The 20,520-nt window shown below is 49.4% G+C and overlaps 1 protein-coding gene across 3 annotated transcripts; it reads left to right on the top strand.

Moving 5' to 3' along the window:
* The first annotated feature begins 1,962 nt into the window (after nt 1–1,962).
* Nucleotides 1,963–20,236, top strand: ACCS (1-aminocyclopropane-1-carboxylate synthase homolog (inactive)). Of its 3 annotated transcripts, none has more exons than XM_025356382.1 (15): nt 1,963–2,095; nt 3,432–3,719; nt 7,328–7,387; nt 9,513–9,583; nt 10,700–10,769; nt 11,576–11,642; nt 13,308–13,405; nt 13,874–13,951; nt 14,710–14,810; nt 15,457–15,546; nt 17,056–17,101; nt 17,215–17,356; nt 19,164–19,306; nt 19,419–19,572; nt 19,690–20,236. In XM_025356382.1, exons 2-15 carry the CDS (start codon nt 3,432–3,434, stop codon nt 19,785–19,787), a joined length of 1,506 nt encoding a protein of 501 aa, XP_025212167.1. In that variant the 5' UTR covers nt 1,963–2,095; the 3' UTR covers nt 19,788–20,236. The 3 variants fall into 3 exon arrangements, with proteins under 3 accessions (XP_025212167.1, XP_025212166.1, XP_025212165.1); XM_025356381.1 differs by having other exon boundaries at nt 2,043–2,480; XM_025356380.1 differs by lacking the exon at nt 1,963–2,095 and adding an exon at nt 2,914–3,075.
* The last annotated feature ends 284 nt before the right edge of the window (nt 20,237–20,520 follow it).

Raw genomic sequence — 20,520 nt, 5'->3', positions numbered from 1 at the left:
CGTTCACTGAGATGTGAATTACATAGAGTTAAGATTTAAACAGAGGGAAATGATGACTTCCTTATCTTACAGAAGAAAACATTCAGGGCCAAAAAAGTCATGAGAGTTGCTCAAGGTCACAGTGTTAGCTAGTGGCAAGGTAAAAGTGAAGACAAGAAGTGGAATGGCCAGAAGACAGCCATGTCTTCCCAGCCATACCTGTATTGAGAGATTCTGCTTATATCCTTCCATGGGGAAAGAAGACTTTCCCATTCAAGGCACCTCAGAGATTGCAGCGCTACCTGGGACTGGGTGCCCATTGTACCCATTGCCAGAATATGTAGATCTTAGGGCAAAGTTTGAAAAATACTTTTAAAATTATATATATATGTAATTTTTTTGTTGTTTTTTGTTTTTAGACAGAGTTTGCAAATACCCAGGTGGGAGTGCAGTGGCACGATCATATTCACTGCAGCCTCTACCTTCTGAGCTCAAGTGATCCTTGCACCTCAGCCTCCCAAGTACCTGAAACCACAGACACATGTCTGGCTAATTTACAAAAACCTTTTGGCTGAGAGTGGTGGCTCACGCCTGCAATCCCAGCACTTTGGGAGGCCGAAGCGGGTGAATCACGAGGTCAGGAGTTCAAGACCAGCCTGGCCAATATAGTGAAACTCCGACTCTACTAAAAATACAAAAATTAGCCGGGTGTGGTGGTGCACGCCTGTAGTCCCAGCTACTCCAGAGGCTGAGGCAGAAGAATTGTTTGAACCCGGGAGGCGAGGGTTGCAGTGAGCAGAGATCCTGCCACTGCACTCCAGCCTGGACAACAGAGCAAGACTCCGTCTCAAAACAAAAACAAAAACAAAAACACAAAAACCTTTTTTTGGTAGAGACACAGTCTCCCTATGTTGCCTAGGCTGGTTTCAAACTCCTTGGTTCAAGAGATGGTCCCACCTTGTCCTCTCAAAGTGTTGGGATTACAGGCGTGGGCCAGCACGCCTAGCCAGAGTTCAACAAATGTTGCAGCCACATGTGGGAGACCAGGACATGCCTCCCCAAAACATGAAGGACTGTGCTAAAGACAAGCAGCAGCAGATTCAGGAAAGCTCTCTTCCCTGGCCCTTTTTGCCTAAAAGTAGGACACAGGTTTACAAAGACAAAAGGTATCCTGTCCCTCTGTCTACCTGGGAGAACAAAGACTACTTTAGACCCCTACGGCCTGGAGATGGTATCAGAGGAATTTACATTAACAAGCTTGACTAACTGGCCTTTTTTTTTTTTTTTTTTCGGTTTTTTTTTTTTTTTTTTGCCTTCTCACACGTTGCCTCCTGGACTCAAAGTCCTATTTCTTTGTCTTGTAACTTAAAAAAATTACGGTTCTTTGTTGAAGATGCTATAAAAAATGGAATTCAAAGTCACCTCTTCCAGAACGACTCATTCCCTTCGTGTTTCTCATGTATAAATGAAATATACATGTCAGTAAATCTGTGTTTGTTTTTCTCTTGTTAATTTGTCTTTTGTAACAGGAGTCTCCGCCAACTAAGAACCTATGAGGGCTAAAGAAAATCCCCTACAAATAAAAGGGGCAGAAATGACAAGCTGCGATGAAAGGCCACAAGGATGCTCACACCCGAATCTAAAAAGCCCTTTGTGTGGGCTGCAGCCAAGCATACTTTGGCCAAGAAATTTCTGTGGCTCTAACCTCCTTTGAAAACTGGAGAACCAAGGCCAGGTGGCAGAGGGCCGTGACTGACCCCACCCGGCCCGGCGGCGGCCCCGCACGCGCAGGCCACCCAGAGTGGAGGTGGGAACCGGCGCTCCGCCCCTTCCTCGCTGAAAGGGGTTCCCGGTCCCGCGGTCAGACCTCGTGTGTGACCCTTAAAGCGTAGGCCCCGCCGAGACGGCACCCGGCCTGAGCGGCGAGGGAACAAACTGCGCCCTGAGCAGGCCAGGAAGCCCGGCCCGGGGCAGACGGCCCTCAGTTTCCTAGTCCGAGCGCAGGGCGGCGCTGTCCTCACCCGCGCGTAATGAGCCAGACGGAGGGCGTTTACCGGCGGAGGAAACCGACACGTGATGCGCGCCTGCAGAGTGCCAGCTCCTCCAGCTCCGCCAAGTAGGTGGGATCCCCTACTTTGCAGAGGAGGAAGCCGTTCAGGCCTCCCTGTGTGCACTTTGCAAACGCCTCTGCCCTTCCATCTCGAATCCCTTGGCACCGATCGCACTTCCTTCGCCTGGAAACCTGGAGTCGTCTCTCGCGAGACATCCTCCGCCCTGTAGAAGGCCGTTTCGGTTCTTCGTGCGCGGTAGCCGCCCCACTTGCGGGATTCCAAGGCCTGCCTAATCGGGCGCGGGTGTGTTTGGCTGTGGATTCGCCGCCGTCCCACTGGACGCCTGGAGGCTCGAACCCCGCCGCTCCCAGATCCCAGGCTTTGCTCCCACCCCGGCTTCCGCCCACGGTGCTGCACTTCCTCAGACCTGGGCTGTCGGGAGAGGCGGAGGTGAGCGCACTCGGGGGAGCCCCGCCGATTTAGAGTCCCCTTGAGAAGACTTTGCAGAGGAAAATTTAACTGCGGGTACCCCCTGAGTTTCTGGTGCACCCGGTGTATCAGAGCTTGTGTTGTGCATCAGGACTGGAAAATTGGCAAGGAGTTATTTATGCTCTAATGACTCATATTTTATTGAACTTTTGTCATCAGCCAGGATTAGTTCTAAGTACTTTATTGTCACTAACCCATATATTTGTATCTTCACGGCCAAACCGAGGTGATTACTGTTATATCCACTGTGCAGATGAGGAAACTAAACTGGCTTAGAGAAGTGAAGGAGTTCACGCCCGCGGGCAGGAGTAGACCACCCTCTCCTTGGTGTCCACACCTCTTTTCTTAAGGACTGAAGAGGCAGTCACTGCAGCTCTGCCTGGGGTGCCTGCACTTATGGAGACCCCCATTCCTCCCTCCCCTCGGTTCCCACCCACTATCCGCCTCAGACTACCACATGATCTCATCCTACCCTTTACACCACAAGACCCCCAGGACTCCCAGGCGATGCTCTGCTTTAACTCAAGAAATTTTAACCTGGCATTTGGTAATTGAGGTGAGCAAGGATGGAAGAAGAATGTTGATGACCCGTTAGGCTGCAGAGTGAAAAACTTATGCAGAAGTAGAACACGCTAAAGCAGCAATACATTAAAGTCATATAAATATGGCAAGTGTAGTCCCTGGCACATACTAGGTCCTTAACAGATTTTTCTTGTTGAAGTGATTGCACATATGGTTACAACTAAGGGACACAGGAAGTGATGAGTGCATAAACCTAAAGGAAGGGAGGTTTTTGCATAAACCTAAAGGAAGGGAATAAGAGAAAGGGAACTCCCATGACTCCAACTCCTTTCTGATGCTTGGTGCTGTGGAAATCCCTTGAGCAGGCCTGTGAATTTTGTCTTTTTGCAGATGTTCGCACTTCCTCAAAAGGACTTCAGTGCTCCCACCACCTGTCTGGGCCCCGCCTGCATGCAGGACCTGGGCAGTAGCCATGGGGATGATCGGGAAGGAGAATGCTCCAGAAAACTGGACCAGAAGCTGCCAGAGCTCCCTGGAGTGGGTGATTCTGCCATGCTCTCCCCTGATACCTCCTACCTGTCCTCTAGAGGAAGAATGATTAAATGGTTCTGGGATTCCGCTGAGGAGGGCTACAGGACCTACCACATGGATGAGTATGATGAGAACAAGAACCCCAGTGTGAGTGAAGCTCCCCTCCCACTGGCACCCGAGAGGGAACTGCAGGGTGGGGTACCCTACCTTGACCAATAAGACAGCATCCAGCCTGCTCTTGTGAGGTTGGAGTTACGGTCCTCTGACCTCCAAGAGGGTTTCTGATGTAGCTTAGAGAGGCTCCAGTGTACTGCCTGGATCAGGAAATGGTCCATTTGGAATACAGGGGACCTTGATTTGTGAGGGAGTAATTCAAGAGCCACACGATGTTCTTCTATGGATTCTGACCCATGACCTGTCAACTGTCCAACTTTAGAGCTAGGGCAGAACTAAGGTTCAGGTCGCAACTGTTTTACTTATAGGTTGTTTATTGCTGAGCTAGTTACTTCACTTCCTTGAATCTTAAATTATCTCTAAAATGAAATAATGACACCAGGCATGGTGGTTCACGCCTGTAATCCCAGCACTTTGGGAGGCTGAGGCAGAGGGAACACTTGAGGCCAGGAGTTTGAGAGCAGCCTGGGCCACATAGCAAGACCCCATCACCACAAAAAAATAAAAATAAAAAAATTAGCAGGGTGTGGTGGTGTGCACCTGTGGTCCCAGCTACTGGGGAGGCTGAGGTGGAAGGATTGCTTGAACCTGGAGGTCAACGCTATAGTGAGCCAAGATCACGCCACTGCATTCTAGCCTGGGCAACGGAGTGAGACCCTGTCTCAAAATAACAGGAAACAGGCCGGGCGTGGTGGCTCACGCCTGTAATCCCAGCACTTTGGGAGGCCGAGACGGGCAGATCATGAGGTCAGGAGATCGAGACCATCCTGGCTAACCCAGTGAAACCCCGTCTCTACTAAAAAATACAAAAAACTAGCCGGGCGAAGTGGCGGGTGCCTGTAGTCCCAGCTACTCGGGAGGCTGAGGCAGGAGAATGGCATGGACCCGGGAGGCGGAGCTTGCAGTGAGCTGAGATCCGGCCACTGCACTCCAGCCTGGGCGACAGAGCGAGACTCCGTCTCAAAAAAAAAAAAAAAAACCGGAAACAAACAAAAATAAAATAAAATGGGATAATAATACCTGCTGTGTAGAAGAGTCAAGATTAAATGAGAGCAAGTATATGAAGTTTTTAGCACAGTGCTACTCAATAAATGATAGCTGCTATTATTAATATTTTCTGTCCCCAATGTAAGTTATTCTCATAATGCCTTCAGGAGTCAGAAAGCTGTTACGGTAACCCTTTAATAATCCTTATTTGTTGAGCATCTACCATATAGATGTGAACAGAAACAAAGTTCTGATCCTCATAGAGCTCATATTCTAGTTAGGGAGACAGACAGTGAATGGACAGAGAAAAAATATATATACTATATGGTGGTAAATACTATAGAGAAACATAAACCAGGGTAAAGAAGACAGAGAATGATGGGTGGGCTGGGGATGTTGCTATTAAGTAGAAGGAGGTCACAGAAGGCTATTTTAATAAGGTGAACATTTGAGCAGATACCTGGAAAAAGTGAGGGATTGTATTAGTTATCTATTGTTGCATAACACATGACCTCAAATCTAGCAAGTTAAAACAACAGTGCATAATTTCTGGGGTTCAGAATCCTGGTGGATGCCTCAGGCTCAAGATCTTTTTTTTTTTTTTTTGTGATGGAGTGTTGCTGTGTCACCCAGGCTGGAGTGCAGTGGCATGATCTCGGTTCACCACAACCTCTGTCTCCCGGGTTCAAGGGATTCTGCCTCAGCCTCCCGAGTAGCTGGGATTATAGGCGTGTGCCACTGTGCCCGTCTAATTTTTGTATTTTTAGTAGAGATGGGGTTTTGCCGTGTTGGCCAGGCTGGCCACGAACTCTTGACCTCAGGTGATCTGCCTGCCTCAACCTCCCAAAGTGCTGGGATTACAGGCATGAGCCACTGCGCCTGGCCAAGCCACCGCACCCAGCCACAAGATCTTCTGTGAAGGTGCCGTAAAGCTGGGGCTGTGGTCTCATCTGAAAGGTTGACTTGGGGCCAGGGGATTGGATGGGAGGCTCTACTTCCAATGACACTCTCATGCTTATTGGCAGGCTTCAGTTCTTCTCCATGTGGGCTGCTTCACAGAACTGCCTCATGACATGGTAACTGGATTCTCTCAGGGCAAGTGATTCAAGAGAGAATGAGAGGTCATGGGTGCCCAAGATGGAAGCCTTAGACTCTTTATAACCTAACTTCAGAAGTGACATCCCACCCCATCTGCCTATTCTGTTCATTAGAAGCACATTGCTAGGCCCAGCCCACACTCAAGGGGTGTGAATGCCAGGAGGCTGGGACCTTAGAGGCTGCCTGCCACAGGGAGTGAGCCATGCAGTTATCTAGGGAAGAGCATTCCCAGTAGAGGGAAGAGCCAGTGCAAAGGCTCCAGGCTTGGGTCATGCTTGACGAGTTCAAGGGACAGCAGAGGGGCCACTGGAGCTGGAATAAAGCCAAAACCAAGATGGGCAGGTGATGGGGTCAGAAAGGTGATGGGGTGGTGGAGGTCCTAGATCCTGTAGGGCCCCAGAAGACCTGGTGAGCCTTCTGATTTTGGACAAAGTGGAATAAGAGGTATTCAAAGGAGGAGCAGTGTGGTCTGATTTGGGGTTTGGAAAGATGACTTGGACTGCTGTATGGAGATTTGACTTGGCAGGTAAGAGAATGCACAGAGAGAGGAGGGAAGCTGTTGTAATAATATAGATGAGAAATGATGGTGGCTCATACCAGGGTCCCAGCGGTGGAGGGTGAGACATGGTTGGACTGTGCATGTGTTTTGAAGTTGGAGCTGCCAGGATGTGTGAATAGATTGGCTCTGTTTGGAGGAGCTTCCCAGCTTGCTTCCCAGGGCATGAAGGAGCACTGCCTTTCATTCTGTCATAGTCTGAGCTCATTCAGGTTTTACTTTTTCATCTTCCTTCCTTCACTTCCCCTGCAGTAACTCAGGGGTCAGCAGTTAGCTGTGAGGCTGCACCGAGTCTCCGTGGGGCTCTGTAAGGGAGAGCTCGGGTTATGCCTGTCAGCCTCTCCTGTGACAATAAATGCCTACAGAGTGGGGATCAAGGTATTGTGTAATGTTGCAGGGTCTCCTGGGGGAGTATTTGCACTGGCAAAGGAACCTCTTCTTGATCTACACCCACCTTTGCTTCTGTTCCTGCCAGACTGCCAATATACCCTCTCTCTTCTTTCATTCTGTAAATGTGTATTGAGTCCCACTAAGCCCCTCGAGAGACACGGCTGTGTCCTCAGCACACATCTGTCCTTCAGGGAGCTTACCCTCAGTACGGGAGATATGGTGTGTATGTCAGTCTCTGTGACCTGGGGTGGAAACTGACCAGTGCTCTAAAGGGGACAGATCAAGAGCTGTGGGATGCAGAAGAAAAGATCCCTTCCAGGTGGCATTATAGGGGGGACTTCCTGGAGGACATGGCATTTGGACAGAGCTTTAGAAATGGGAAGATGGGATCAGGCAGCTGATCAGAAGGCACACCTTGAGCAAAGGCAAGGAGCGGTGGTTGAAAGGGTGGGGTTGTAGAGAGCTCCCATTTTGCTTTGCTGCCTCCATGGGCTCCTGGGGCCTTTCACTGGCACCCCCTGCCATGCTAACCCTGCCTCTGTACCTCCAGGGCATCATCAACTTGGGTGTCAGTGAGAACAAACTCTGCTTTGACCTGCTGTCCTGGCGGGTAAGTCCTAGGGCACCTCTGGGGGGCATCACTAGCTCCGAGGAGCTGTCTTCCCTGGGACGCTTTCCCAACAGGAGCCTGCTGCTTGGCTCAGTGGCCCTGGCCTGGGAATCAAGAGACCCAGGTTCCAGGCCTACCTTGGGACAGTTTTCTGCGTGTTCTTAAGTGAGTTACTTTCCCCCTCTAGTCCTATTTCTTCATCTCTGCAGACTCTTATTTCACTCAGTCCCTCCTGCTGTGTTGGGTCCCCTGATCTCAGAGGGAAACACTCAGTGCTTTGTGGTGTAGATATTTAGCGAGTAGCTCTTCAGGGGGACAAAAATAAACCCCTGATGTGTAGCTTTGCCAATTTCCATAGTGTAAATACTCCCACCATGGCCAATTTCAACCTCCTCTTGTGATATCACTGCAGGCAGAGTTGGAAGAGAGGTGCACGGGCACACTTAGGTAATATTTTCACCATACAGACACGTAGACAGAACTGACCTCAAAAGCATAGATAGTAAAAGGTACTAGCAAATCAGGAAGCGATGATGTTTGAGTGCTTATCACCTTTGTTTGTAAGATAATTTATTTCATTGTCCGTTTATATTAATTTGCTTTTTTAAAGTGGCTGTTTTAACACAGCTTGAAACATTTCTGAAATTTTATAATCCCATTTCTTGAGCTGGGGTGAGCCATCTTAGCAACCACTGGCAATGTCTAATAAATGTGTCTCCCAAGGTGGCAGTGGCAGAGTTTGGGTTTGTAGAGACAGCAATGCGTAACCCAAAGGAACGTATTTCCAAAGGTGAGAAATCTGAACCCCAGGGGGAAGGGCTTATAGGGAATATATTTAATTAATTTATTTATTTGAGATGGAGTCTCGCTCTGTTGCCCAGGCAGGAGTGTAGTGGCATGATCTCAGCTCACTACAACCCCCTCCTCCCGGATTCAAGCAATTCTCCTACCACAGCCTCCTAAGTAGCTGGGATTACAGGCACACACCACCACGCTCGGCTAATTTTTGTATTTTTGGTAGAGACAGGGTTTAATCATTTTGGCCAGGCTGGTCTCGAACTCCTGACTTCGTGATTTCCCTGCCTCAGCCTTCCAAAGTGCTGGGATTACAGGTGTGAGCCACTGTGCCCGGCCAGGGAATAGATTTTAAAGGCCTGTTTTACCTAAAGCCAGCTCCTTCTTCTCAGGCAGCTAAACACTGAAATAAAAGGTGAGCCACATATAGCAATTTAAATTTTCTGTTAAAAAAATAAAAAAGATTCCAGGTAAACATTAATTTTAATAATATATTTTATTTAGCCCAATATATTCAAAATATGACCATTTCAGCATGTCATCAGTATAAAAATTATTAATGAAATATTTTACATACTTTTTTCCTACCAACTTTTCAAAATCCAGTGTGTCTTAATTCAGTTGAACCACATTTCAAATGCTCATTTGCCTCATGTGGCCAGTGGCTACCATATTGGACACTGTGGCTCTAAGGGAGGAAGGGAGAGAGGGCGAAGGCTGGACCCAGTTATGCAGAAGTGGCTGATTCCCTTTCTTCCTTTTGGCCCCAGTGCGCAAGGCCCCTGCATTGGCCCTTCTTTGACAAAGTGCCTACAATAGTAGGAGTTTCTAACCTAGCACCTGGTCATGGAGTAGGTGGTCTAGAAACTGCTGTGTCTTCCAAAGTGTGAGGTCAAGCTGAGCTTACAGGAAGATAGTGGCCTAAGTCCCTGTAGAAGTTGGAGCCAAGACTGAGGTTCTAGCTCTCAGTGTCTTCTGTTGCCCCATGGAGATGCTGATCAGTGTGGTCTCCGGTTACTGCTTCTGCAAACCCACCCCTCCAATTTTTTAGGTGGCAGTGTTGTATAAAGAGTGCCAGACTAGGAGTCAAAAATTTGGGGTTTTTGTCTCAGCTCTGCCACTTGCCAGCTCTGTGACCTTGGCTGAGTGACCTCATTTTTTTGGACCTCAGTTTCCTCTCCTGGAACATGGGTATGAGAAAGCTGTCACTGTCTGCGCCTCTCACGGTTTCTCTGATGAGCAGAACAAGCATTCAGCTTTACCTGCCCTGTGCCGTGGATGCAGGCGGCAGTGCCGGCCCTCAGCCCCGCTCTTCCCTGTCTGTCCCCAGCTGAGTCAGAGCGACATGCAGAGAGTGGAGCCGTCCCTGCTGCAGTATGCTGACTGGAGGGGACATCTGTTGTAAGTAGTTGCCATAGGGTGAGTTTGGCCCCCTGGGGATGTGTGGCAATGTCTGGAGACATTTTTGGTTGTTACAACTGGGAAGTCAGGTGCTCCTGACATTTGGTGTGTAGAGGTCAGGGTTGCTGCTAAAGTTCCTACAATGCACAGGACAGCCGCCACCACGAAGAATGACCCGGCCCCGAACGTCAGTAGTGGGAGGCTGAGAAAGCCTGCAGTAGGCTGAGGGCCTAGTTCTGGAGACCTGGTGACCTGGGGTCTCCTGCCAGTCCCACCTCAGCACAGGGGTCTGTAGTCTGGTTTCTGGGAAGCTGGCTCTGTAGCATGGGGAGGGCCTTCAGGCGAGGAGTCTTTGTCCCTGCTTTGTTGGTAGCTTTGGAGAAACCATAATTGCTGTTGGGGGAGCTGGCTGGGGCCTTTTCCTAATGCTAAAAGGGGAGGTGGTAAGTAACACTAATAGTAGCTTGTGCTTATTGAACACTTGCTTGGGAACACTGTTCTAAGGGCTCAGCAGCTGAGCAGGACCTGATCCCAAGACTGATTGCAAAGCATGTGTTCTTCTAATGTAGTCATTAGGATGATGGGCCCTGGAGTCAGACCACTGGGCTTGAGTGTGGACTGTGCCTCTTACCAGCAAGTGACTTAATTCCTTTAAATCTCAGTTTTTGTTTCTTTGACTGTACAATGGGAATAATAATAATAATGATAGTAGTAACCACATCATAGGATTATTATGAAGAGTAAGTAAAAGTCTTCTAAATAACATTTGTATAAGGTAAATGCTTAAAATATATGAGCAACAATAATGGTGCTAATAGTTATTGTTGTAGTAATAATGTTTATTCGTGTAATTAGCTAGATCTCCATTGAGAGTGTTACTTTTGATAATCCCTGAAATCTCCTGATTAGGTGCGGTGGGGTGTCCACTGCAATGCATGTGGGTAGTGGGGAGGAGAAGGTGGGTGCTGAGGAGTGGAGACAGAGGCACCCACACACCCACCGTGGGAAATTAGGGAAGAGTGATGGCAGCTGCCTGAGGATTCACCAGAGGAGCTTCGGGATGCACCGTGGGTTGGGGACCATCTGGCAAGCACTGCCTGTTTGTCTTATCTTCAGCCTCCGGGAGGAAGTGGCCAAGTTCCTGTCTTTCTACTGCAAGAGCCCAGCGCCACTCAGACCAGAGAATGTGAGTAGCCCCCTCCACTGCTCCTTCCTGTTCTCTTGCCTCCCCTCTCCATCTTTTCCCTCCCTCCCTCCCTCCCTCCATCCCTTCCTTCCTTCCTTTCTTCCTTCCTTCCTTCCTTTTTCCAGACAGACTCTTGTTCAGTCTCCCAGACTGGAATGTAGTGGTGCAATCTTGGCTCACTGCAACCTCTGCCTCTTGTGTTTCCGTGATTCTTCTGCCTCAGCCTCCCGAGTAGCTGGGATTACAGGCGTGCACCACCATGCCTGGCTAATTTTTGTATTTTTAGTAGAGATGGGGTTTTACTATGTTGGTCAGACTACTCTCAAACTACTGACCTCAAGTAATCTGCCCGCCTCAGCCTCCCAAAGTACTGGGATTACAGGTGTGAGCCACTAAGCCTGGCTTCCATTCCCCACCTCTTGGCTGGCCTGAGGGTAAGCTGGGATTGAGATCTGCCCTTCACATAGTTTTGATTTGTTTCAAAGTAGAATTAGGAATACCTTCTCCCTCCTCGATGTTTAGAGTTTGGGTATAATTTCCACCCCATGTTGTTCTGTGGGCCTTCTGCCTCCACACCCTCAGGCAAGACCCTCTTAGTGACCAGCCCCCTCTTCCTGGCTCAGATGATCTGGAGCAGGGTCCACACAGATGAGCTTGGCTGTTAGTCTAGTGGCTTTGTTGTGACAGAGCCCCAGGTGGCACCAAGGCAGGGCCTGACGCCCCCTCTGTGCTGTCCTGGGAGGCTGCGGGTCCCCGCCCACTCCTGGAACTGGTTCATCTTCATCCCTTGGATATGTCACCCTTAGGTGGTTGTCCTGAATGGTGGTGCCTCGCTCTTCTCTGCTCTGGCCACGGTGCTGTGTGAGGCCGGGGGTAAGTGATCTCTGTGGCCTGCCCTGCACTGTGAGCCACATTGTGCCTGCAGGGCCCCCCGTTGCCTGGCCTCAAGGGCTGCAATAATATGCTTTCAGGCACACTAGAATATACTAGACTGCAGGGGGCATGAATAAGTGGCTTGACAAAGCACCCATGGGTCAGCAGTTCCAGGGGAGGTTAGTGTGATGTTAGGGTCCTGGGCTGTCTCTTTGCCATGACCTTGGCTGCTTCATGCTCATAAGGGGGCTGTCGTATCCTCACGTGACAGTGTGTCTTAAAGCAGGAAGAAAGGGATGTGGTTGTGCCGTGCCTGTCTCTTTTTTATCAGGAGAGATGGGGATAGGGAGCTGTTTCCCAGAAGAGGCCCCCTTCTATCTTCCTGACCAGAATTGACTCATAAACCTATCTCCAGAATGGTCCCTGGCAAAGGGTTGCCTGAAACCAGACGTGGTTTGTCCCCCAGGGCTAGGGGAAGGCCAACCTTCCTTAGACATGTTGTTGGTCATGCCTGAAAAAACTGGTACTGTCTTAGCACGAAAGGAAATTGAAATGGCTGTTGAATGGGCAGCCAGCCAGCAGTGCCTGCTGCAAGAGCAGATTGTTTTAAGAATCAGTTATGGTCAGGGGTTACTGGTTGCAAGGAAAAGAGACCCATTCATGGTAACTTACTTTATAATGAGATTATTAGTAACATTTAATGAATTGTGTTCCAGGGACTGGCCTAAGGCTTTATGCAGAGTATTTTGTTTAATCCTCACAATGCTTCAATGAGGTTGGTTCTATGATGATCCCCATTTTACAGATGAGGAGACTAAGGCACAGGAGGTTAACTTGTCAGAGTCACACAAAGAGAGGCAGTAACCAGGATTTGAACCATCAAAGAGAGATTCACTGTAAGGATATGATAGGCAATTTCCTGCCCATTCCAGAACAATCAAGAACAGGAACCTTCTAAGCTTCAGTTTCCCCATCTATAAAGTTAGGATATAATAAATAGTACCTACTTCGGAGACCAATTGTCAGGAGCAAATGAGATAAAATAGAAACAAATGTTCAGTGCATTTGCCATCACATAGTAAGTGCTTAGCAAATGTTAGCTGTTAATAATTAGAAAGGGGGCTGTATTAGTCTGTTCTCATGCTGCTAATAAAGACATACCCAAGACTGGGTAATTTGTAAAGGAAAGAGGTTTAATGGATTCACAGTTCCACATGGCTGGGAAGGCCTCACAATCATGGTGGAAGGCGAATGAGGAGCAAAGTCACATCTTACATGGTGGCAGGCAAGAGAGGTTGTGTAGGGGAACTCCCCTCTATAAAACCATCAGATCTTGTGGGACTTAATTCCCTATCACCAGAGCAGCACAGGAAAGACCTGCCCCCATGATTCAATTACTTCCCTCCAGGTCCCTCCCATGACACATGGAAATTATGGGAGCTATAATTCAAGATAAGATTTGGGTGGGGACACAGCCAAACCGTATCAGGGGCTGATCTCAGTGGATCCAAGCTTTCTAAAGTGTTTTGGGAGTTGAGAGTGCAAGCATGCCCCAAATGGTCCCCAAGGAAGTTAAAGGCTTGGAGAGGGAGTAGGGACAGTGGACAGAGGGTCTGGGGTGTTCTGGCCAGAAAGTGACAGGCCCTCGCCCACTCCTGCCCCCAGAGGCTTTCCTGATCCCCACTCCTTACTATGGCGCCATCACACAGCACGTGTGTCTCTACGGCAATGTCCAACTGGCCTGTGTCTACTTGGACAGTGAGGTAAGAGTCTTGGCTTCCCAAGTAGAACCAGGGCGTGCCTGTGGTCAAGAGTTTCCTGAGTCTGAATTTGAGGGTCGCAATGCTGAGGGCTCTGGGGTTGTGATGAGTAGGGAATGGAGCCTTCTGTTGCCACATGGCTGCCTGTGCCTGGGATCCCCAGTGGTTCCAAAGTTCTAGTCTCTGAGATCCCTGGGGATGATGTAGAAGCCAAGAGCCAGACCCAGAAACAACGAGGTGGGAACAGAGCAGGGCAGACCTAAGTATAGCACCCGAGAGTGATGAGGGGGTCCCTGAAGTGGTGGGGTGGGGGTGGATGGCAGTAAGAGGCGGGGGCTCCCACCTGCTTTTCCAGAGACTCTTCTGAGGAGGCTGGGGTTTACAGGGGAGGAGAGGCCTGAGAGTTCATGTGTGTTTTGGGGGGCAGTGGTCACTGAATGTGGCTGGTGGCTCTGATGGGTCTTTTTCCAGGTCACTGGGCTAGACACACGCCCCTTCCAGCTCACAGTGGAGAAGCTGGAGATGGCCCTGCGAGAAGCTCACTCTGAGGTCTGGGGATCAAATCAAACCCGAGGCTGGGAGTGGGTGGGTCTGAGCAGGGCCTGGACCCCTCTTCTTGTGGCTGATCTCCTCCCAGGAGTAGGGTTGGTACCCAGTGATGAGGACAGACAGGTAGGGTGGTAGCACAGAATTATTCTGGGAGTCAGGCAGAACCCTGCCCAGGGAGGGTCTTCCCTTTCAAAACAGACTCTTAGACCTCAGTTCACAGAGAATCAACCAGGGAACATCACTAAGGATACCCCCATCGCTGATCCATCTGATTCTGGTTCAGTGGGTCAAGTGTGGAGTGTAGGAGTCTGTGGTTTAACGAGTCTCCCTGGTCATTTGAGGGGGCAATCTTGCTCACTTTGAGGGGACCTGAGGACTCCCAAAGAAGAGCAGAGACCAGTATTCCAGTGATTCCTTTCCCGCCTACTTTTCAAAAATCTACTTAATTTTTTTACTTCGGTCATGAAAGCTATACATGCTCACTGTAGGAATTTTGAAACTGCAAAAGGCCCACCCAAAATTCTACCAGCAAAGGTAACCTACTGGCATGTGGACACATTTCTCTCTGGTCCTTGTCCTCTGCCTTTATCTGATGCTGCAGATGTAATTCTGTGTCCCGCTTGTTTGCTTCATGTTGTGTTATGAACATGTCCCCATCAAATCTCCCTGGGAGCCTTCCAGTGACCAGCCCCCTTTGACTGTGTGGCTCTGGCCTTGGGGAAGAGCTGAGGGTCGCCTACCCTAACGGATGGTTTCAGGGTGTGAAGGTCAAAGGCCTCATCCTCATCAACCCCCAGAACCCTCTGGGTGACATCTACTCCCCGGAAGAGCTGCAGGAGTACCTGGTATTTGCCAAGAGGTGAGGTACCCCACACTGGCCCCGACACAGGGTCTGGGCAGCCTGGGGTTCCAATGTGGGTTTGGTGCAGGTTTTTCTACTCTCTTCACCCCACTGTGGGCTGCTACTTGCTTTGGCCCTTCCTTGGCAGTAGAGTGGGGAAGCAGGGATTTGTGGGATGCCATTCCTCTTTCTCTTTGGCTCTTTATAACAATAGCTATCAATTATCGCACACTCTAGGGGCCAGGCACCATGCTAAGCACTTTATGTGCCTCATACAATCCTCACAACAAACCTGTCAGGTACTGATGCTGTTATCACGCCCAGCTCACTGAGCCTTCGAGTGGTCAAGTGAGGGGTGGAGCCAGACTTGAACCTGCGTCTCTCTGACTTGAGCTCTTGTGCATGCCCCTGCCCCTCCATGGAGGTGCCCGAGGGCTCCCTTTCTCCCCTACAGTGCTTCAAAAGCTCCTCTGTCACCTGCTGTATATGTATGGCTTTCTGTTGGAAAAATAGGTCAAAGAAAGGTGTTCTGGAAAAAACAAGTTTGGTAACCCGGGGCTAGACCCCGGCCCCTCTGGTTTTCTCATGTATTGCCTCCCCACCCTGCGGGACGCATTTGCCCTACACACTAAGTCTCTCCTCCCCACCCCCTGCCTCACCCCAGGCACAAGCTGCATGTGATTGTGGATGAGGTCTACATGCTGTCCGTGTTTGAGGAGTCAGCTGGGTACCGCAGTGTCCTAAGCCTGGAAAGGTGAGGCTCCCCGACTCAGCTAACTCCCTCTGCCCCTATTATCCTATGGAGCCCCGACCACTTTCTGGCTCAGCCCACGGGGCATGGCCTGCCCAGAGCAATTCCATTTCCACCCAGCTGATCCCGCTGGTCCTCAGATCTCCTAATGAGAAGCAGGGAGGGTTGGGCTAGATTCATGATTTTCAAGTTATTCTGTGGAATTTCTGAGAACTCCAAGAAGAGGCCTCAGGATTCCTTAAGTTAGGGCTGAGTGGATGGGAAATTGGCCTCTTTGCTGTTTCCTTTACCTCCAGAGTGGCTCCAGTTTTATTCTTTCATTCATTCATTTACTCACTCATTCATTCACTCAGCACCTCTGGAGCCCCTTGCATGTGCCAAACACCTCTGGATATTTACATTTTGGGGTTTTTCATTAGGTTTACTGTAAGCAAAGCATTTGTGGCCAGAATACCTTTGGGAACACTTGGAGCAGATCATCCTCAAGGCACACTGGCCCATGCCTGTAATCCCAGCACTTTGGGAGGCCAAGGTGGGAGGATTGCTTGAGCCCAGGAGTTTTGAGACCATCCTGGGCAACATAGAGAGACTCTGTTTCTATGGGAAAAAAAAAGAAAGCAGGGATCAGATCATGTGTGCCGTCTGTGAATCTGATCTTCAGGAATTCTAACAGTTCCTGCTGTTTGTCCAGAACCTTCAGTCCTGTCAAGTCCTTTCCATTAGCCTTCTCTTCTCATCTTCACAAAGCCTTGAGGAGTGAATGGAGCATGGATTGTGAATCCCATCTATTTTTTGGATTAGGAAAGTGAGGCACAGACAAAAAGTGATTGTCCATGATCCTTGGTTAGTCATTAACAAAAAAAATTATTGAGCATCGATTTCATGGCAGGCGCTGTGCTAAGTGCTGGAGATACAACAGTGAACAGGAAAGACATAGGCCCTTCCTGTGTGGAACTTTAATTTCTAGCCAGAAAAAAACATTTTAGCAGCTAAATGCACATCCAGCCATTGGATTATGGCCAGGATGAATGCTAAAAGGGAGAGACCAGGGAGCTGTGAGAGGATCTGTTTAGGGTACCTGATTGGCCTCATCCCAGGGGGAGTGGTTAGGGAAAGTCTCTTTGATGAGTGACATTTGAGCTAGGCTCTAGATCAGGGGCCAGCAAACTTTTCCTGCAAAGGCCAGATGATAAATATTTTAGGCTTTCCAGGCCATATGCTCTCTCACTCAACTTTGCCACAGACACTGTGTAAATGAATGAGCATGGCTGTGTTCCGATAAAACTTTATTTACAAAAAACAGGCAGCAGGCTAGGTTTGGCCCACAGGCAGTCATTTGCTGACCCCTGCTCTAAAGGATGCATGGGAATGGGTGGTTCAAAGAGATGAAACCAGGGCTTGTCCTGGAACCAAAACTAGATTCAACCACCCATCTTTTCATTTGTTCAACCAAACACGTGTGGGTTCCCATAGTTCTGTGTTGCCTCTGTTCCCACACTGTGCTCTCTGCAGGCTGCCTGACCCCCAGAGGACCCACGTGATGTGGGCAACCAGCAAGGTGAGTTCCTGGCTGGCCTTGGGGGTGTCAGGAGGGTGGGAGGGCAGCGAGGTGGGTGGAAGCAGCTTCCTCCATGGAGGGCTGGCCACCACCTAGGGTACTTCTTCCTGCAGGACTTTGGGATGTCTGGGCTCCGCTTTGGCACACTGTACACAGAAAACCAGGACGTGGCCACTGCCGTGGCTTCCCTCTGCCGCTACCACGGCCTCAGTGGCTTGGTCCAGTACCAGATGGCACAGCTGCTGCGGGACCGTGGTGACTGCCTGGGCCTGGTGACCTGAAAATGGGAGGAGGGTTGGAGGCATCCTGGGAACAGCCAGGAATCATAGATGCTTCTTGTATGAGAAGAATTTAGGGTTGGGTTAGAGAGTACCAGCTCTGGACCCAGACTGGGTCCATACCCTATTTGGTCACTTCCTGGCCATGCGGCACTTTGCTTCACCTCTTTATCTGTATGAGCCTCAGTTTCCTCGTCTGTAAAGCAGGGATCATAATGGTACCTGTCCTGTAACAGGTTAGTGTGATTTGTAATTCAATTAGAATAGTGTCTGGCATATAATAGGCACTTGATTAGTGTGAATTCATTATGATTAGCTGAGAGCACTTAAAAAACAGAGCAGGGTCGAGCATGGTGGCTCATGCCTGTAATTTCAGCACTTTGGGAGGCTGAGGTGGGAGGATCACTTGAGCCTGTGAGGTTGAGGCTACAGTGAGCCTTCGTCATGCCACTGCACTCCCGCTCGGGTGACAGAGTAAGACCATGTCTTTAACAACAACAACAACACAAACAGAGAAGAAGCTTGTAAGGAAAAATTGTTGTAATGGAAGTATGTCTCTTCCTGTGAATCTGTTCTATTCCTGGATTCAAATAGTGAGTTTAAATAGCAAAGGTTACCTGTCAATGCCACCATTTACTGAGCCTAGCAAATGCACCTGCTGTATCATCTCATTCTCTTTAGAATCCTAGGGAGCAAGAATTCCTATATTTTCCTTATTATTTTACAGATGAGGAAAATGAGGACCAGATACTACCCCACTCACTATAGTAGCTAAAAGTTTTAAAAATAGTGACAACATCAAGTGTTGACAAAGATAAGGAGCAGCTGGAAGTCTCATACATTGCTGGTAGGAGTGTAAGTAGTTCAGCCACTTTGGAAAAAAATTCAGCAGTTTCTTATAAAGGTAAACATATACTTGCCAAGTCATTCAGCAATCCTACTCCTAGATATTGACCTTGATGGTCACACAAAAACCTCTGCTTTATTCATAATCACCCATAACTGGAAACAACCCACATGTCCTTCCACAGATGTGTGGATGCAAAAACCGTGGTCCATCCACTCAATGGAACACTACTGTGCAATAAAATCCATGGCAACATGGGATAGTTTCAAAGGAATCGTGCTGAATGAAAGCAGCTAGCCTTAAAAGATTACATACTATATAATTCCAATTCGATGACATTCTGGAAAAGGCAAAACTGTAGTGATGGAGAACAGATCTGTGCTTGCAGGGAAGGGGCCAGTGTGACTATAAACAGCATCAGGGTGTTCTTTAGAGTGGTGGAACTGTTCAGCATCCTGACTATGGTGGTGGTTACATAAACATATACGTATATTAGAATTCTTAGAACTGTATGGCAACAACAAAAAGTACAAACAATGAGGGTCAGAGAGGTGAAGTTGCCCAAGGACCCACCCTTGTCATTGGCCACACTGGGATCTGAACCTTGGTCAGTGGGACTACAACGGATCACTCTGGAACTTTAGAACTAGATAAACCTTGGGTTTGATTCTTTATCCTGGGGGACTTTGTGCTCTGGACTCCTGAGGGAGTGTGGGACCTGGAGCTGTCAGGGCTGAGTATCTAGGTTTAAGGTACTTTACATTGAACACTGAATTTCCATCCCTTCTTGACCTCCCCACCACAGCAGCCAGCTAGAGGAGGGACTCAACAGCATCCTGGCAGCTTATGGCCTTTTTCTTTACAGCATTTAGACTAGCGGGACCAAGTAGAGGGTTGATGAAAGATTGATCTTCTGGCCTCTCTTTCACCCAAACAGACTGGATCAACCAGGTGTACCTGCGGGAAAACCATGCCCGGCTCAAGGCTGCCCACACCTACATCTCGGAAGAGCTCAGGGCGTTGGGGATCCCCTTCTTGAGTCGTGGGGCTGGCTTCTTCATCTGGGTTGACTTGAGAAAGGTAATGCCGGTGGAGGTGCGGGCTGGGAGGGAGTTTCAGGCTTCCCTCCAGCAGGTGAGGGGCAGTTGGTGAGGGGTCTCAGCTATGTCCTGAGCCCCTTCCACCCTCTTAGTACCTGCCCAAGGCCACCTTTGAGGAGGAAATGCTGCTCTGGCGCCGCTTTTTGGACAACAAGGTGCTGCTGTCCTTCGGCAAGGCCTTCGAGTGTAAAGAGCCTGGTTGGTTTCGCTTTGTCTTCTCAGACCAGGCCCACCGGCTTTGCCTGGGTGAGCAGCCTGCCTTCCCAACCCAGTCCTAACTGCAGCCTTCACTCTAGCCTCTGCTTGTTTGTCCCCACCCACCTGGCCATCAGTGCCAACTGGCCCCCCACTTCCCCTTCCCAGGGATGCAGAGGGTCCGGCAGGTGCTTGCAGGCAAATCCCAAGTGGCTGAAGACCCCCCTCCCTCTCAGAGCCAGGAGCCAAGTGACCAATGCAGGTGAGCTGGCCATTGCCTCGTGGCCAGAGGGCCCAGCAGCCACGGTGGACCTGGCGCGTTCCAGGGCTGCAGAAGACCGACTGTGGATGTGCCATTTGCCAGGAAGGTGTCTAACTTGGCTTTGCGCCCAAAGAACTGTTTCTTGCCTTTTGCTGTAGCCGTGAGAAACTCCTTAAGCTGTGCTTCAGCCTGGGCCCTCCCTCTCTCCTATTAAACAAAACTAGGAGAGTCCAGATGTCTCCATTGTGAGTTATGTAGAATGGAGGAGTCGTGACTGCTCCTAACCAGAGCCTCAGCCCTCCTGAGGATGTGAAAAGAAAACAAACAACCTGTACCTTCTTTCTGATAGCACCATCGTTCCTCTTTCTTTGTCACCATGGAAACGAGTCAAAGGAACAGCACGTACAGGAGAGTGTGCAGAAAAATTAAAAAAAAGTGATAACTTCCAAACTCCGAGGAGAATGGAATGAATGTTTTGTTCAGATTGTTCTCCCCGCATTTAGGACAGTTGGGCTCACAGCACACCGGGATCCTGGGACCGTCTTCTGCTTGGGACGAGGTGGACAGGACTCTATGGTGGAAGTCAGGAGAGCTGAAGCAGTCCCTCAATCTCCAGGAAACTCCTTCTCCCTCTCCCTTTGAAAGAGCTGCCTTCACTGATGTCCCCAAAGCAGAGTGACCTAGTGTTGGTCGTTGGGGGAAGATTTGGTGCTGCAACCCTGAACTGAGGCTGCCAT

The sequence above is a fragment of the Theropithecus gelada genome, chromosome 14 (genome assembly GCF_003255815.1).
Source record: "Theropithecus gelada isolate Dixy chromosome 14, Tgel_1.0, whole genome shotgun sequence".
Taxonomy (NCBI): Eukaryota; Metazoa; Chordata; class Mammalia; order Primates; family Cercopithecidae; genus Theropithecus; species Theropithecus gelada.
The sequence above is the reverse complement of the archived record's forward strand: the minus strand, read 5'-3'. Positions and strand labels throughout refer to the sequence as shown.

Excerpts from the sequence above, each read along its gene's own strand:
- ACCS (XM_025356380.1), top strand. The coding sequence starts at position 2,977 with ATGATCTCATCCTACCCTTTACACCACAAGACCCCCAGGACTCCCAGG. Across the intron at positions 3,076-3,431 it reads CCTGGCATTTGGTAATTGAG|ATGTTCGCACTTCCTCAAAA; the intron begins GTGAGCAAGGAT and ends GTCTTTTTGCAG. Across the intron at positions 17,102-17,214 it reads TGATGTGGGCAACCAGCAAG|GACTTTGGGATGTCTGGGCT; the intron begins GTGAGTTCCTGG and ends TTCTTCCTGCAG.